This window comes from Spathaspora passalidarum (assembly GCF_000223485.1).
Source record: "Spathaspora passalidarum NRRL Y-27907 unplaced genomic scaffold SPAPAscaffold_5, whole genome shotgun sequence".
Classification (NCBI taxonomy): domain Eukaryota; kingdom Fungi; phylum Ascomycota; class Pichiomycetes; order Serinales; family Debaryomycetaceae; genus Spathaspora; species Spathaspora passalidarum.
Genome location: NW_006767429.1, coordinates 593,871 through 610,677, shown reverse-complemented (window position 1 = coordinate 610,677; position 16,807 = coordinate 593,871). Strand labels below are relative to the sequence as shown.

Genomic DNA, 16,807 nt, shown 5'->3' with positions numbered 1-16,807 from the left:
TCATCATCTCCCCAATCCCCCACAAGTTAAAGTATGTAATCTCCACAAGGCATTTTTTACGTGCCTTTTTTTCCGCGATACATCATTTAAAAATCAGACATTTATTTTTTGTTGTTGCTACACATCAACCATCATTAGAAAAAAGATTTACAGTTTTTTTTGTGGTATTTCCCCCAGCACATTCAAATTATTTTTTAGGCGTAAACTCGGGGAAACAGGTGGGGAGTGAGCCAAGATCCATTGCATAAAAATTATTATTCCATGGTTGTACCTGACGTGGAAATGATGGTATGATTCGGCTTTGTAATTTACAACCAAAAAATAAATGAGCATATCATTCGGTTGTATATGTAAATATAGCAAATATGTATGCATGTCCGCCTTTGAAGCAAAGTTGTCAACACTATGTCATTTGTATTGAGAAGGTTGATGTGTTCTCCTTTCGTAAATGTGTCAGAGTGATTAGGCGATTTTTACAGTTTGAGTTTGTGATCTTTTCGATCCTGAAACAAAACCATCACATGAAACTCTCATCTAAACTTAAAAATTTAGTCAAATCCCGGGAATCCACAATTTATGACTAAATGGAATCTATAAAGTGGCAGAACACTACTAAAAACCAATTAAATGGAAGTGTGTCTTTCCATATATCCGCGGCTCGCCCATTCCCATTGACCATTGTTTTTGTTTCGGATTTTTAATCCGTATTTTTTTGCGGAATTAGAGTTTTAGTCATTATAAACAGAAAAAAAAAAATGTCTGATATGGACTTAGATATCATAGTTTTTCCAGATTTCCGCGGTTTTACACCCGGTGCATGTCTCCGATATACTTGAATATGGATGGCAAATTTCAAATAACGGAAATGCTCGTTAAACCATTAAGTAATTAGTTTGACGCTTTTGTACTATTTTAACAGCGGTATCCAGTTCCGCATCTTTTGTAAATTTAATAAGAAGTATCAATAGAGATGCACCGTGATACAGTGATAGCTCTTTGTACTCTTTTGATATCGGATTCTAGTTCCATAGCAAGGTTTTGCACACAAGGTAATATCGGATATCAAGCAATCTGTAAAATGATAGATGAAGCAAGACACTTTAATATTTGTCTGGAACCCTCACTAGCGGGGAAACCAGCTAAAATATAATAGTACAAAAATAGAGCTATATACAGTGAAAGTTGCAGCCATTTCTAACTCGAAGCAACATAGTGAGTGCATTTTTCTTCTTCTTTCTAATGTACTTATCTGAAGCTGCTATCAAATACATGTCATATATACAACCAGTTTGACACTGAAGGGCTTCAACTGATATCGACTGTTAAGTTCAAGCGTACCAAATGACTCCAAAACAATTATGCCGAAGTTGATCATTATTTTTATAGCGTTTTAAAGCCAGGGGTTTAATATTACAAAATTGATATTTCAACTTTTGGTAGATTGCCCGTTGCATCTTACCATGATTCTTGCTGAACAAAGTCACGTTATCGTCGGCGGGATGCTTTGCTCACGTGATCTTTGGTTTAAATTTTTCTAATATAAACTCAAAATTTTTTTTCTAGAAGTTAAACCCTTCTTCACTACTACATCAAATCAGGCAAAAGATGTTAGTTCGTCAAAGTACATATAATATAATTAAACGAACATATAAGAATTCCACAATATGTTTTAACTTATTCAAAGATTTCAATCATGATGACAACTCCCATAAACCAAGACAATCTGCTGGAAAATCACAGTTTGAAAAGTTCAATAGATTCAGAACACATTCTGAGTCTCAAGAAATACCACGGAGACAGGAAAGGTGGAACAAATCGGACAATAAGAGGTCAAATCGTGATAACAACAGACCTCGTAAGTTTTTCATTCATCTGGGCACAGAATCTTGTCAAAATGCCATAAGATCAATAGTTTTACGAGTTCAAGAAATTTCCCCCGATTTTAAAGTACAATATCTTAACCCGGAAACGAATTCCATCGAGGTTCTTCATCTTGCTGATATAGTAAACTCTATGGATTTAACGAAGCAGGGCATCACATGTGTTGAATTAGATGATAATTACCCCTTAGTTAAATTATGCAAGGTTCATGAAATGACAAAAGTTTATTCGGACAAACTTGCCAAAATTAAAGAGCAAGAGCTATTAGCTATGGGATCTAAGAAAACTGCGTACGCTATACAGAGTCGTGAAAAGGCATTACTGAAACGTAGTGCCGAAAAAGTAATTAGTTGCAAATGGAGTATTAACACAAGTGACTTGTTGAATCAAAAAAAGAACGAAATTTTAAAGCGATTGTCGAAGGGAGAGAATCTACAAGTTAGATTTCAAACTAATAGTAATAGAGGATTTGATACTGATAGCAGTCATGTTTCTCATATGCATAGAAACGAAGATGATTATAATCTTGAATTAAAAAAACGAGAGCTAGTGAAACAAACCATTGAACTGGTTTTGGATGAATTGCCATGCACTTGGACTGTTGAAGGTGATATTGAGACCAAATGTGCTTATAGACTAACCGCTCAAAAGAAAAAGCAACCTATGGAGCCAGAAGAAGATGATCGTGGAGAGAAAGTGGCCGCCAAAAAGACAAAACTGAAAGATACCAAATCCAAACAGAAAGAACAGAAACAAACTACAAAATCCGAAGAAGATCTTGATGCATTGTATCTGTTTAAGATCGAAGATTAAATTTCTTGTACATAGCCTGTATATACACATAAATAATATTATACAATACTACCATACCGGTAGCTTTCATTACTTCCACCTTGAATTTCCGTTCTCTCTCCCCTTCGATGTTGATCTCTTAGCCTTTGTCTTTGTCTTAGCTTTTTAACTTTATATCCATAAACATGACTATCAATTACCTCGTCCACTATAGGATAATTCAACATCTTCTTAATCCCCACTTGATCTAATTTATAATTCCCAACCTGCTTTATTGCCATTTGGTATATTTCTTCATCTTGATTAAAAGATTCTTGTGAATAATCAACTACAGAAAGGTCTGGATCATTGGCGATAATTTCTTCAATTGTTTGTTCTGGTGGCATTGTTTTAACAGCCGATACCGGTGAATTTGGTGGTGATTGTTTTGGTGATGATGGATAAATTGCTCTCATGGAAGTATTATTTGAGTATAACGAACTATTATCCAAAGCATGAATCTCAGAAGTACTTTGAATTATTGGAGATGAAACAGTCAAAGTATTGGTATTATCAGGCAACCAGTGTTTATGTTTCCCATCGTAATGGTACCTCAATCCTTGGTGAATTCTACTCATTCTTCCTTTAGAATCAGGATGGGCAACCATAGCATCAACTGAATCAAACTGTTTATAATTCTTATAGTAATCGCCATAGTATGTCAATTTGAAATCATTTATTAAGTCACGGAATCCAAAACAATCTTTAAGTGAATACTTTAGTTGATATCTTCCATAAGGCAATTCACTTATAGTAAATGGTTTATAAGTAAACGAAACCCAATGGCCCCAAGCGAATCCAATTAATTCAACACAAAGTAAAGCATTCTGAATACAAACACCAATACTGATATCACCTTCGTTAGTTGTATCTCCCAACACTTGAAAGAAATTTAAAATAGCCAATATCACACCTTGCCAATACGAGGCAAAGATAATTAATTTAACACAAAGAAACTTCCCCACTGGTTTATACGGTTTTAAATCATTCCACAAGATTTTCCAAAACATAGCCAAGCAATATAAAGACAATGTGACACTCATATTATATATCAACGTTAACCAAAAGTAAATAGATTTAAAACTTAAATCGTTTACGTTATACCATCCAAGCAACTGCGTTAAGAATGTTGTGATAATTATTATCGGTTTCAACCAAACATATTGTAGTATGCCTCGTTTGATAGCCAAAAAAGTATGGGAATCCGAAATATCCATTGGCGGCAAACAATTTCCCAATATAACACCAGGATGCCTTACAGGACTTCTACCACTGGTCATGATAATGATATTTCTTTCACCTCCCAACAACTCTGTTAAAAGGGAGAAAAATGTGTAAATAACGAATGCCTCATACACTTCTCGTATAGGTTCAAGAACATATTTGTTAAATACTGACAGTTGGTTGATCAACATTGAGTAGCAAGAGAATGCAAACAACGGGACAATCAATTGAATCCGGATCATTAATCTTTGTTGAAACGGTTTCCTGTAGTTGACAAGGTGAAGTACGATACTTAGTATAACAATCATGGCAGATATTATTGAGCAGTAGAAGGAGACTATGATAATCCAATTGGGAAGAATGTTTCCAGGAGTACTCCCGCCACCACCAGTGTCATCTTCTAGCATTACTAATGATATGGATTCGTGTGTACACTCAGTCCAATGATGGCAAAAATTGTGTTGTTTTGATTAGAAAGTAATGACAGAAAGTCTTTTTTTTTTTCTTCCTTTCTATTGTCACTATTTTTGATCTGATGGGGAGAGAACTATGATAGTAAGTCGGGAAGCGCGCACTATGTTTACAGATCCGGAATGATTATTGCTACAGCAGGGCATTCCCCAATGGTAACAGAAGATTCTCTCCGGGTAACGATCTCAGGTGAATTTTTTTCACTTGGGACCACGAGGATATAAATGGGCTAAATATCTATCCTTGGATGTCACTTGAGATAAGAGGGCGGTAGAGAGGACTTTCTCAGGTTATTGTATATATTGTAATGAAATATTTTGTGTATTTATTACTGCGCATAAACTATAAAGTTATGCCGGCCAGGTCTTTTTTCGTGGGAAATTCTAACCCCCCCATTGCAAACTGTCTCGCGCTAGGGCCAAGGACTCCTGGCCCCATATTTCCGCGGTAGCACTTTGGACTCATAAATTCTACCACAAAGTTTATTCTACGCAGATACGTCGTTTTTCGTCGTCATCGTTAATTAAGATTCTGCTGTTCCCATCACACATGGCATAATGTTTAGTACACAAGCTCTAGATGGTGCATCCAGAGCATCACATTGCTAAATGTAATCTACACTAAACTGAAGGTATATAGGTAATATATCATTCTACACTAAAATCATGCTATTCCAACCTCTTTCAACCTCTTCATCTTTTCCTTCTCTTCTTGAAGCTTTTGTAAATCTTCTTCTGTGACTAGATGATGAGGATCTCCATGCGCTGATCGAACTAATTCAACACCACCAAATTCACCCAATTCAGTCGTTGAACAGACAGCAATACTTTGTACAAAATCATCATCTATTACTTGGTTCATTTGATATCTTCTCTTAGGGTCAATAGTAAGCATATTTTTAATAACTTGTCTTGATTTTGTAGGTAAAAGGCGTAACAACCTATCTTCACCACTTGCATGTTGGCGCTGACTTGATTGTCCATTTTCTTGTTTAATTAATTGCAGTTCGTTGATTTTTTCTTGTTCAAGACTTAAGTTATTCAAATCTTGTTCCATTTTAGTTTCTTCATGATTACCATTTAATAATGCGTTACCGAGGAATGATCTGTAAGAAGGGTCGGACATTTTGGGGATTTTCCAGGGGAAGCGTTTAAGAATCATACAACAGAATATAATTGCAATGGACCAAACATCGGCTGCTCGAGGGTCATATCCGTTACCTGGCTCTAAAACTTCTGGTGATAAATAAGGATCAGATCCAACAATACCCTTAGCCTTAACCAATTTAAAATCATGTCTTAACATGACATCATCGTCCTGGACAATATAATCTTGTGGTACTTGTTTTCTAAACAGAACTGCTGATCCAAAATCAATCAACTTTAAAATTCCCAAATGATTAACTACACAATTATCCAATTTCAAATCACGATGTGCAATCCCATTCTCATGAAGAAACCAAACACCATTGGAAATCTGTTTAAAGTAACAATATACTTCATTAATATCCATTAGCCCACTCATTACCAAGTTAAAGAAATCAAATGGACAATATTCCATGACAATATAATAATCAGGATCAAGGTTTTTCAGAGTGACGTGGGAAAAGTCTTTAATTAATTCATATGTTGTAATGATATTTTCATGTTTCGCGAAATCACCCACAGTATATTCATTCTTCACTTTAACCTCATAATCACTTTGAGATTCTCCTGATAATCTACTTCTAAATTTCTTCACCGCGTATATCTTAGTAGAATCGTTTTTGTCAGATAATAAATTGACAGAACCACTGGCTCCAGTTCCTAATAGCTTTCCTGGCGTTCCGTACTTGGCGAACAACTCGGAATTGGCTGATAAAGCATCTGGCTTACCAGATACTAAGTTTTTGGTTCGTTCTCCAGGTTTAAATTTTTTGATAAATCTACGCAACGATGGTCGCTTAATACTTGACGTGGTTGAAGTACTACTTACACTTGTACTTCCTTTCATAGATGTGGCCAGCGGATTCTTTACATGATAGTTATTGTAGCTATCTCTTTCATTTTCTTGATCACCGTTAGAACTCCACTGGTTTGAATTCGAACTTCGTGTCAGAAATGGGGTGATTGACGAGGAACTTTTATTCTTGAAAAATGACTTACGTGATGATGTGGAATTAATGGAACTTATGGATGGACGTTCACCTACTATTGGTGTAGAACCTGAAGAATTTGAGCGGGAACTACTACCACTGAAAAGATCTTTGAATGCACCCATATTGACGACAGTTTAGAAACCACGGTGTTTCCCCAAAAAAAAAATCTATTTTTTAACAAGTGTTCGTTACACGCGATTCACCTGTGATGATACCAGTTCAGGTGTTGGTATGATACGTTATATTTCACTGTTAATAGGAGAATAACTAAACGTGCTGACAAATTGAATTAAAAAAAAATTTAGTTTAGCCTCAATTTCCCTTGCTTGTTTGTGGGGCACACCAATAACGGTAATTGTATTCTCCAGTAAAATTTTGCTAGGGATCAAAAAAAAATATATATATCTGTAGAAATTTCTTTGTATTAAATGCGGTCAGTTTTAATTTTTAATTGCGGATCGGATCGAAGTGGCAGCCAATTACCAAATTTAAGCCACAGGGATTTTCTTGAATATATCAAACTTGAAACGTGGCTTGATGGAATAAACAGAGTATATCTAACCCAATGTCTTGTAGACGAACTAAATGAATGCTTGAACACTTCAGGAGTCGGTGTGCAAAAACAATGAGTTGCTAAAATGTGACAAAACTAAATTTGGATTAATACCTCAAATTTCGGTTGCAAGTAATAAATACTGTAGACCTTGGTTGTTTTAGCCAATTTATCAATCTAGTACTTACTTTAATAGTTTGATATGGACCAATTGTAGATAGGAGCAAATCAAGGAAAAAGAGCAAGTGTGATAAAAGAACATGCCACTTAATTTGAAACAAAATTTGTCAGCTTTTTCTGAAAAATTTGGTATACACGGGAACTTTTACCAGCGCACAATTACATCACATTATTAGTAAGCAAATAGCACACATATACACCGTAAAGGCAATTATAAGAGTTAACATCACTCCATCCCCTCCTCCCTTATTGTTTGTATCAAACAATAATTGAATCTTTTCTATACAGCAATTACGAAATTAATTTGTGCCTATGACCGATCTGCGTGTTTGTGTTTTTTTCGGAAGCCGGCACCCCTTTCACTTCGCCCCAACCGTTTTCTATTTTTACTAAATCCGGCTTAACTCCATTTTCACATGGAACACATGCGTCTGAAAAAGATGCCAGCACGGTAGATGATATTACTAGTATTTATCGAAGATATCAATGTTATGATTAATTTCAATTACTATTTAACAATAATTACAAATACAAAAAACGTAGTTTATGTAAAATCACCAATCAATACTCTCTCTAAATGGCTTAATGTTCACTAGGGGATTGACTAGCTCCTCTGATCTTCTCCCATAAACTCATTCTTCTTCCATTCCCATTAGTGCCTGAAGAATGTCTTCTTCCATTATTCAACAACCCTTCACTTTCCTCATCTCCATCCTGAATGGCATTATCAATGTCATCTGTAGAAAAGTTCTTCTTGGCTAATTGTCGTTCATGCAACATTTGTTCATATTGAAGTTCTTCATCGCTCACATTCTCAATGATTGTTTTGTGAACACCCTGAACATTAACCACTGACTCAATTATACCACCAGTACGGTACGATCTTGATTCTTGACTTTGAGGAATAGCTAAGCCCGCCGCAGATGAAGTTTCAGTAGTTGGAATACCCACAGGAGAAACTAGAGAATGATCAGGACTTCCATGATAGTGTTTTATGCCATCCTGTTCGTGATCATCATGATGGTCTCCATGCTCGTGTTCTTGTCTACCATGGCTTTCTTCATGAATCTCGGAAACATCAGTTTCTCGCTCTTCTGGAAGTAAAAATCTTGCAGGGTTCTTCTTAACTGAACTTGAACTAGCGGTGCGACTACCAATATTAGGTACGTGGTAATGAGGTAAATCTCGTTTGTCTTCATGAGTGTGTGAATAACGTTCGCCTTCAAATGATCTTCGTTGTGCTTCTACAAGAGCACCCTTTTCGGTAGAATAAACAGCACCGTATGCGTCCTGTGATGGTTGTAATGTAGATGCAGGGGCAGGAGTGGCAGAACTACTTCCAAACGGTACTGGTGAAACTGCTTTAGTTACATTATCCAAGGTATTCTGATCAACTGGTTTTTTAATAGTAACAAATTTCTTGTTAGTTTCTAATGGATTTTGGGCAGGGTTCTTTGGTTTAACATTATCTTTAGGTGTTGTTTGAATTACGTTATTAATTTGAGGTTGGGATAATCGTTCACGTAAATCTGGTTGATATGATGAATCCAAGGAATTTCTTTTAGAGTTTTGAGCACTTCTTTGATACAAGGTATGTAAGTAGGACGTAAGGTTTCTCTTCGATAATGGACCTGGTTGTTTACGTTTAATCTTCTTGTTAATATCAATATAAACATCGGATTCATCAACAATTTCTTCACCAATTAATTCTTCAATAACATCTTCCAATGTCAAAACACCCCGGGCACCAACAGGCTCACCAGGGTGTTCACTAACAACAATCATATGCGATTTACCTTCTTGGAAATAATTCAAAATGTTAAGACATGAAGTGTCCAATGCAGTTTCAGGAAGGGTAGCCAAGGGGAATGCAGCTACAGGCAAAGCATCTTCAGGGTCATAACTGATTAAAACCCTAACCAATAACATGCCAATGAAATTATTTGGTTCATTAGGTAAATGAATTGGAATACGGGAGAAACCAGCATTGAAGATTTCCTCCACAGTTTTCTCATCCAATATGGTGTCGGCACTCATGGTGTATACCCTATCCATTGGAGTCATAATAGAACTAACTGGTTTTTCCTTTAAATCTAAGACAGCACTAATAATAGTAACTTCATCTTGATTAAGACGTTCGACACCCATGGTTTTGTGTAAAGTGACAAGAGTTTTCAATCCAGATTTTTTATAAACAGTTCCATGATCTTCACCTAAAATATGATCCAATAACATGGCACAAGGATAAGCAACCGGATACATGATATACATCAACACCAAGACAAACGGAGCAAATAATGCTCCAACTTGTAGTCCATACCTTACACAAATAGATTGTGGAATGATTTCTCCAAAGATGACAATAGAAACAGTGGAAGCAACAACAGCTGGCCATCCACCACCAAGACAATTATCCAAAACAATTGGCAAACTTTCATTAGTAATGACATTAGATAACAACAAGGTCACCAAAACCCAATGCTTACCTCTTCCAATAAGTTGCAACACTTTACGTGCATGTTTTTGTTCGTTTGGTTCACCAGAAGTGGCAATGACTTTAAGATAAACTTCATCTTGACCCATTAATCCCAAAGTCAAACCAGCAAAAACCCCACCGGCAAGAACAAGGAAAATAGAAGTAACCAAATTAAGGTAAAACTCTTCTGGAGTCAATGACTTTTCTCCACGAACATCGGCATAATCATTATGATCGAGAACTTCGTGTAAAATAGGGAGGGAATGAACTAATTTAAAAAGGGAAGAAAAAACCACAAGTAAAATTTTACTACTACCAGCAATAGCAACAGTTGATCGAGCACTTCGTGATAACGACGGTGAAGGTGTATCTCGCATTTAAATGTACAAGGGAGTGTTTTGCTTTTGTTATGACTAGTAAAAGATTAGTAATCTTAAAATGTTTTCAAAATAAGCTGGACCTAAATTAGAGATGAGCACGCTTTTGTTTGGTTTGGCACACGGGTGTCGGCTATTTTTTTTTTTTTTTTTTACTGTTTGCTTGCGCGCTGTTCTGAAATAGCGGAGACAGCACCTGAGGGAGTTTGGCCGAGTAAGCAAGCTATTCCTTACTAGAAAGCAATTGTAATAAACGCTTTTCAAATGATAATGAAAAATAATTGATATTATCACAATACTGATTGAATACTCCGTGGCGTCAAAAATTTTTTTATTTACCAATTCTAAACCTGTGGCAACATTGAGTGGCTCTCTCGAAATTTGAATGACCATTAACAAAATTATTTTATATACATACAATTGGGTAAAGATCCGTTATGTGTTAGCAAGAACGCCTGTGTGGATATGACGTAAGTTTTGAGTCGAAAATCTACTGATATGAAAAGTCTATAAGTCTGTTGATATTTCAACGGAAAGGAAAAAGTGAATAAATCTTCAGGGATTTCAGGGTTTATATTATTTATTTACTTATTGTTAGATTTATTTAGGGGAATGTGCGAGAAGGCTGACAAAAAAAATCACTCAATCTGTGGTCGTGCACTTTTGCGCAACTCTCCCCCGATTGTCTCGTAAAAAGGGAGAAAAGGAACAACTTGGCAAATATCTTTTTTGGAACTAACAATTACTGCCTGTGATTATTTACGAAATAGAATATTATTTATGACCAATTTGAATTATTATCCACCACATGGGAGGCTCAAAAGGCGGAGCTTTTAATGAAGAACACGTCAGCAATATCGTGTGTGTGTATAATAAGGGCAAACGCTTTATTCTGATATAACATCGGAGTTACACGAGTTTACATTTACAAATTCCAATTCTAACTAAAATAAACCTCAGATTAGTGTAACCCGATCGCTCTGTAACAATACTCGCGCGACCATAACTTTGTAAATAAAACAATCGAACTAGACTAAAAGTCTACTTGTCAACTCAACCGATTGTGGTGATTTTGTGTTTTCAAGGCACGCGATTTCTTTGCAAACAATAAAGTTCGTGTTTGGAACAATAACCACAATCTTGGTCAACCGATAATACACAATCGGCAAGTTCTAGTCTTCCGTTATCTGTGATTGTTTTAGTATTAAAGCTAGCATTATAACTGTCGGTCCAGGTTTAGTATTTGCAATCTATGCAGCAATCTGGGGAGTCTATGCAACTGAACCAAAATAAACAAACGTTGACTTAAACTAAAATTCTACCCCTGTCATTTACCCGACCATACATTTTACACTTGAAATTCATTCTAGTTTCATGGTGATTCTAGACTTGTATCCCCGAAAGAATGGTTGAACCCCAAAGTCCTTGTCGCACTTGACCAATAACAAAAATGTCCAGCAACCAAATGAAGGTGTGTAATCTTGGTAAGCAACTCTTTTAGATTACCAAAAGCAAGTCATTATATATACTATTCAACTACAAACTATTAATATCAAAGCCAAAGTGAAGCTTCCACCAAAGCAGTAGCGGTTCCTTTCACTCGTATTCCAGTAGTTAAACGAGGAGTTGCTCTGTTGGAGGTATGCAAAGTCAGAGTTGCCACACTTCAGACAAGAAACAACTCCTAAATTTCTGGAAACTCAAGTATTTATCCTTCTAATTACCCATAATTTTCCACTGTAGAAGTAATCTATTGTCTGAATCTTTCCATGTTGCTCAATAATTTATCAACATTGATTCTGAAGTCTACTGGTAGCGCGCACATAATAGAAAATCACCCACATGCAAGGCTGTTCTCATTTTTTTGACAACCAAACTTTAATTGTTTGGCAGCACTTTTAATACATTCACATTTAAAACTGAATATTCTAAATTCTTCTGGAATTTATGGAGTTATATATCCAGATTGAATCTTACACACGACTGATAACTTTTCGAGTCATCTTAATCATTGTTATTTTAGTCGTGGTTCATTTTCTAATTAGCAGATTGATTCAAACTATAGTCATTGATTCCTACCCATTCATTGAGAAACCAGTAATCGTGCCTAAGCATCCAGGTTTAACTAAAGCTGATTGTTCATATACCCTTAAAGCAACACTAACACCAACCCCAGAACCTGACTCCAGTTTTTCAGAGCATCCTGAATCTGACAACGAAGACAGCGAGAGTGAGCAATACTTACATTATCATCACCAACAATTGTTACAACAAGCATTCTTTTATCAGACCCTGAATAATAGCAGTCAGTATTTACGACGAGACAGTTTCAATGGTATCAACTGATTCACCTGTTCAAATATACTTTTCCAATGATGTGAGAAAATATTTGAATCATTTCAAAGACAGCGAAAAGGATGAATTGTTGCTACTAGGTTATAAATTCAATCATATTTACATTGTTTTCTTGCCGGTCAAGCAGATTGATTTGGAGAAGTTACCTCAGGAGTTGAGAGATTTACAAATTATCGGTACTTTCAGCAATACTAACAAACAAGCAAACCATGCCTACGATTTAAATATAAAATTTGATCCCAGGACAGACAAGATTCCTAAAATAATCAGCCCATCAAGTTCATACGTTGTATTTTTTGATCCACCCAACTTTAAAAACCTTGAATATTTCTCCATAACTCCAATCTTATTAGAATCGATGAAGAGTGACGAAGAAGCTACCACAAGTGGTAAGATCGACTACATTGCCCTATTAGAGAAGTGGGAACCTGAACTTCACATTGACGACAACCAATTCTTTATTTCGGATGATCAGATTTTGGATAAGATCAATCACCTATATAGAAACAGATTGGTATTTCAAAAATGGTGGTTAGCCGAGTCAGGTACTCATTTCTTACCGAGCTTGTTCAATTCAGAACAATTGAATGTCATACGTCCGATAAAATCAGCATTTACTTCCTTGTTAATCCCCATTACTCAATTCATTCAAAAACTATTAATTACAATCATCAAAATCATCAACTTTAAATTTGGGAAGTTTAGTTTGGTAACTTTATCCAAGATATTCCGACAGTTGGATTTGCGATTACAACAATTCAATTATTTTCCTATTCAATTCTTGTGTTATTACAACAAAAATCTTCTTTACAATGAGCAAAATGGGAAATCATCTCTGGTGATTGATAGATTGAAATTACCCATTTTTAATAGCAATTTAAACATCAACAATTCCAATTATATTAATCTTTATAATTCCATATGGCTAATATTCAATGATGTTCTAATTGGCCAGGCAGTATATGGACTAATCGAAGAGAATTTCGATGACATAGTAGAATTGATTCGAAGATCAATACAGCGATATTTATTCCAAGATATGATGGAGTTAATCACTTGGGTTTCTTCCAAACACCCGGCTGGTTTTAAATTGAATAATGAATTAGGGAAATTCATGGGTGACTTATATCTATGGACTTTATGGTTTTGGAAATTAGTCGAGGAAAACTTCCAACTAAGTGAGCCAACACGGATTAAGTTATTTATTAAAATTATCTGTTGTTTTGGTGGAGTTTCATTCCTTGTGAGCTTTTTGATTGACGTCATGAATGTTGCAACATATCACATTTACACGTTTTACTATTGTTCTACTAAAATTTACAAACGTCAACTTGAAGTTATTAAATCCTTATTTCAATTATTTAGAGGGAAAAAGTATAATGTGTTACGGAATAGAATAGATAACCTAAGTACTACCCAAGTGAATTCTTCAGGGTTTGATTTCATTGATCAATTATTATTGGGAACTTTGATTTTTATGATTTTGATTTTGCTATTGCCTACTGTTTTTGCATTTTATTTGATGTTCTTTTTAATGCATTTAGTTTCTATAATGACAGTGAATTTACTTGAGAATATCCAAATATTAATCAATTTCACTCCATTATTTGTGATTTTGTTAAAATTGAAGAATTCGAAACGATTGCAAGGTGGTATTAAGTTTGAATTTCTCAAGTATATTCCAAATACGACGTATATTAAAATGAAAAACAAGGCATTGACCAATGGAGAGATCTTCACTAATTTCTTCAAATTATTTAAAAGAACCAAGAATTTCCGTAATTCAATCATCTATAATTTCTTACTGGGAGAACTAATTGTCATTAAATATGATTACCTTTTGAAATTTCATTATTTGATGCTTCCTGATGTATATTCAGAAACTATAAATGTTTGGAAATATTTGCCCAGGAACTAGGTAGTCTCAATCACAACATCTTCTTTTTCTTCACTGTGTCTTGTTAATTGCAAGATTCGCTTACTTATATACACCATAAGGATAACCATCATGAATGCACCGGCATAAACCAAGAATATGAAAGTAGGAATATGCTGTCTTAATGACCAGTTATAAATCGACATTAAAAGCATAGGGGCAAACACAGCAAGCAAACTATTCAATAATGAACAAGCCCCAAACACCAATCCAGTCATGGATGCAGGATAAAACTTTAATAATGCCGAGTTACAAGCTGGATTTGACGTAGCACCTAAGGCGAAAAATCCAGTTATAAACATAACTTGTTTGTTTGTGGTTGCAAATGCTAGTGCTAAAAACACAAAGAAATCCAGCACGTAACCTGTAACAATCATGATGTAATCTATCATATCTAATTGTTTTGATAAGGGCTTATAACCTAACCATTTCTGAAGGATTGTTGTTTGGAAGAAAGGAATGAATAACATGAGTATAACTGTACGGGTTGACGAGATTATTGTCATTATATATCCAATTTCTTTACTTCCCCAATCAAATCGATAGTAACCATATTGAATTAAGATTGGACCAAATGCAACAAATATAGTGGAACAAATACACATGGATACAATCAATAAAATCACTACCAATCGATAAGATTTGATATGAGGTTTATGATTTGGACTAACCACACTAGTAGGATAAGTTAAGATTAACAAGGGAGAAAATAATTTAATGAACAGGTGGATGGAATGGACAAATATGTTTGAATTTCTGATTGCTGGGGAATCCGTATTCATTGAATTTGACCTTGATTTATGTTGGGCTCTTTTACTTCGAGATTCAGGGAAATAAAATACAGCATAGATACACAACAAGACTTGCAAGACGAGCTCTACTTGCAACAACACGAGTTCAGACGGAAGAACAACTGACGATGTATGTAACTTGGCTGAGACACCATCAGCTTTCTCAAAAATAGATTGCAACCAATTCCCAGCAATAGGGCCCAAGGATTGCCCAATGAATAAACTCGCGGTACCTAGTGCGAGTGCATAGGTTCTCTTCAGTGGTTCAACAACATCGGAAATATATGAACTAAGCAAAGCAGAGAAACTAGGCAAACCTCCCAATAGGCCGGAAATAATTCCTGCTCCCAATAGTAACTTTAGATGCAATGTATCATAATGTATAGCAATTAAGAATTCACCAACTTTAGTAAGTAGTGTCGTTATTACTATCCCCGCAATAAATGGTTGTCTACCATATAGATCACTTAATTGACCGACTTTAGCCAGGGCAAACAAGGAAACAATTGTTGTACCCACCATTAGGTACATATTAAAATTACTAACCAAAACTTGAGTAGAAATCGGATCACATATACCATTTTCGTCTTTCATCGAATTACAAGCCATTTTAAAAACAATAACCTGTTTAACTGCTGTAGTAATGGAGGCTGAAAATATATAAAGAAACACAACTGTGCTTACTGCTAGAACAGATGGGCGTTTGTACCAAGGTAGTTTGTTATTAAGGATCTGTTGTTCTCTTAACCAAACCATTTCTTCATCATCATCATCTAGTTCGCCTTCATCTTCCTGTACTGCATCATATGCTTGTTCTTGAGTGACTTGTATCACTTCAACCTCCGAGGTTGCTTTAGTTATATTATCCTTGCTCATTTTATGGCGATGTGCCCTCATGTCCCTCTGAACTACCGTTGTAACAGGAACCTACAGGATTTATATAAGTCTATTGCTTGCGAACATCTACGGCTCCAAATTTCTTTTTGCATGATTCATCTTGCCTGTAACGGTAACTCCGACCGGACTTGCGCATCCGATCTGTCGCGCAAAAAATAAATAAATAAATAAATAAATAAAATAGATAGTGACATTGCGGGTTTTTCTTATCTTGTTTGCAACTTAAATCTGAAATACAGGCAGTGCATTTTCGAAAACTAGAATTCGAGATAGTAACAAGGAGTATATTATTTACTTAAACGGTATACTAGAGGAACTCTTACATTTAATTTGTGCCATGTACAAATCCTTATAGCGTTGCATAATTAGTAGTATGCCCTGTGAGTAAACTTTCAACAAGAAATTTAGCCAGATTCAAGTAGGAGCGAGAACATATGATCATCGCAATTGTATCCAAATATTGGTTATCTTCTTGGAAGGAGAAACACAATAAATCTGACAAAAAAGGGTGTCACTTACTGTCGTTTCCTTGGGAAATAGCTGTAAATCTACATTTCTTTTGTTCAGATAATGTCTCTAATTATGCTTTACTCTCAAATAGGACTGGGTGTTTTTTAATAATGTACTAAAGAAGCATTGGTAATATATCTGAAACATTTATTGGCACTCCAAACCGGTTTGGTATTGTGAGTTGTACC

The 16,807-nt window shown here is 35.4% G+C and overlaps 7 protein-coding genes across 7 annotated transcripts; 2 read left to right on the top strand and 5 right to left on the bottom strand. All coding sequences in view use genetic code 12, as the record gives it.

Annotated features, from left to right (window-relative positions):
- Positions 1-1,583: 1,583 nt before the first annotated feature.
- SPAPADRAFT_61997 (uncharacterized protein) lies at positions 1,584-3,576 on the top strand (the record flags this gene model as incomplete). The annotated part of the gene is made up of 1 exon (XM_007376151.1): positions 1,584-3,576. A coding segment is annotated over one exon (826 nt), but the record flags the coding sequence as incomplete, so codon positions are not given.
- On the bottom strand, positions 1,584-4,408 carry SPAPADRAFT_154586 (uncharacterized protein; the record flags this gene model as incomplete). The annotated part of the gene is made up of 1 exon (XM_007376150.1): positions 1,584-4,408. One exon carries the CDS (start codon positions 4,341-4,343, stop codon positions 2,733-2,735), a length of 1,611 nt encoding a protein of 536 aa, XP_007376212.1.
- Positions 4,409-4,917: 509 nt separating this feature from the next.
- SPAPADRAFT_61996 (putative serine/threonine protein kinase) lies at positions 4,918-7,765 on the bottom strand (the record flags this gene model as incomplete). Its single annotated transcript, XM_007376149.1, has 1 exon — positions 4,918-7,765. A coding segment is annotated over one exon (1,264 nt), but the record flags the coding sequence as incomplete, so codon positions are not given.
- Positions 7,753-10,655, bottom strand: SPAPADRAFT_61995 (uncharacterized protein; the record flags this gene model as incomplete). Its single annotated transcript, XM_007376148.1, has 2 exons — positions 7,753-10,166; positions 10,549-10,655. The coding sequence occupies one exon, from the start codon at positions 9,339-9,341 to the stop codon at positions 7,860-7,862; it is 1,482 nt and encodes a 493-aa protein (XP_007376210.1).
- On the bottom strand, positions 10,070-10,661 carry SPAPADRAFT_72242 (uncharacterized protein; the record flags this gene model as incomplete). The annotated part of the gene is made up of 2 exons (XM_007376147.1): positions 10,070-10,166; positions 10,549-10,661. Coding segments are annotated over 2 exons (208 nt in total), but the record flags the coding sequence as incomplete, so codon positions are not given.
- A 1,801-nt stretch (positions 10,662-12,462) lies between these two features.
- Positions 12,463-16,143, top strand: GPI1 (phosphatidylinositol N-acetylglucosaminyltransferase; the record flags this gene model as incomplete). Its single annotated transcript, XM_007376145.1, has 1 exon — positions 12,463-16,143. The coding sequence occupies one exon, from the start codon at positions 12,463-12,465 to the stop codon at positions 14,401-14,403; it is 1,941 nt and encodes a 646-aa protein (XP_007376207.1).
- SPAPADRAFT_61994 (uncharacterized protein) lies at positions 13,094-16,143 on the bottom strand (the record flags this gene model as incomplete). The annotated part of the gene is made up of 1 exon (XM_007376146.1): positions 13,094-16,143. One exon carries the CDS (start codon positions 15,819-15,821, stop codon positions 14,400-14,402), a length of 1,422 nt encoding a protein of 473 aa, XP_007376208.1.
- Positions 16,144-16,807: the final 664 nt, after the last annotated feature.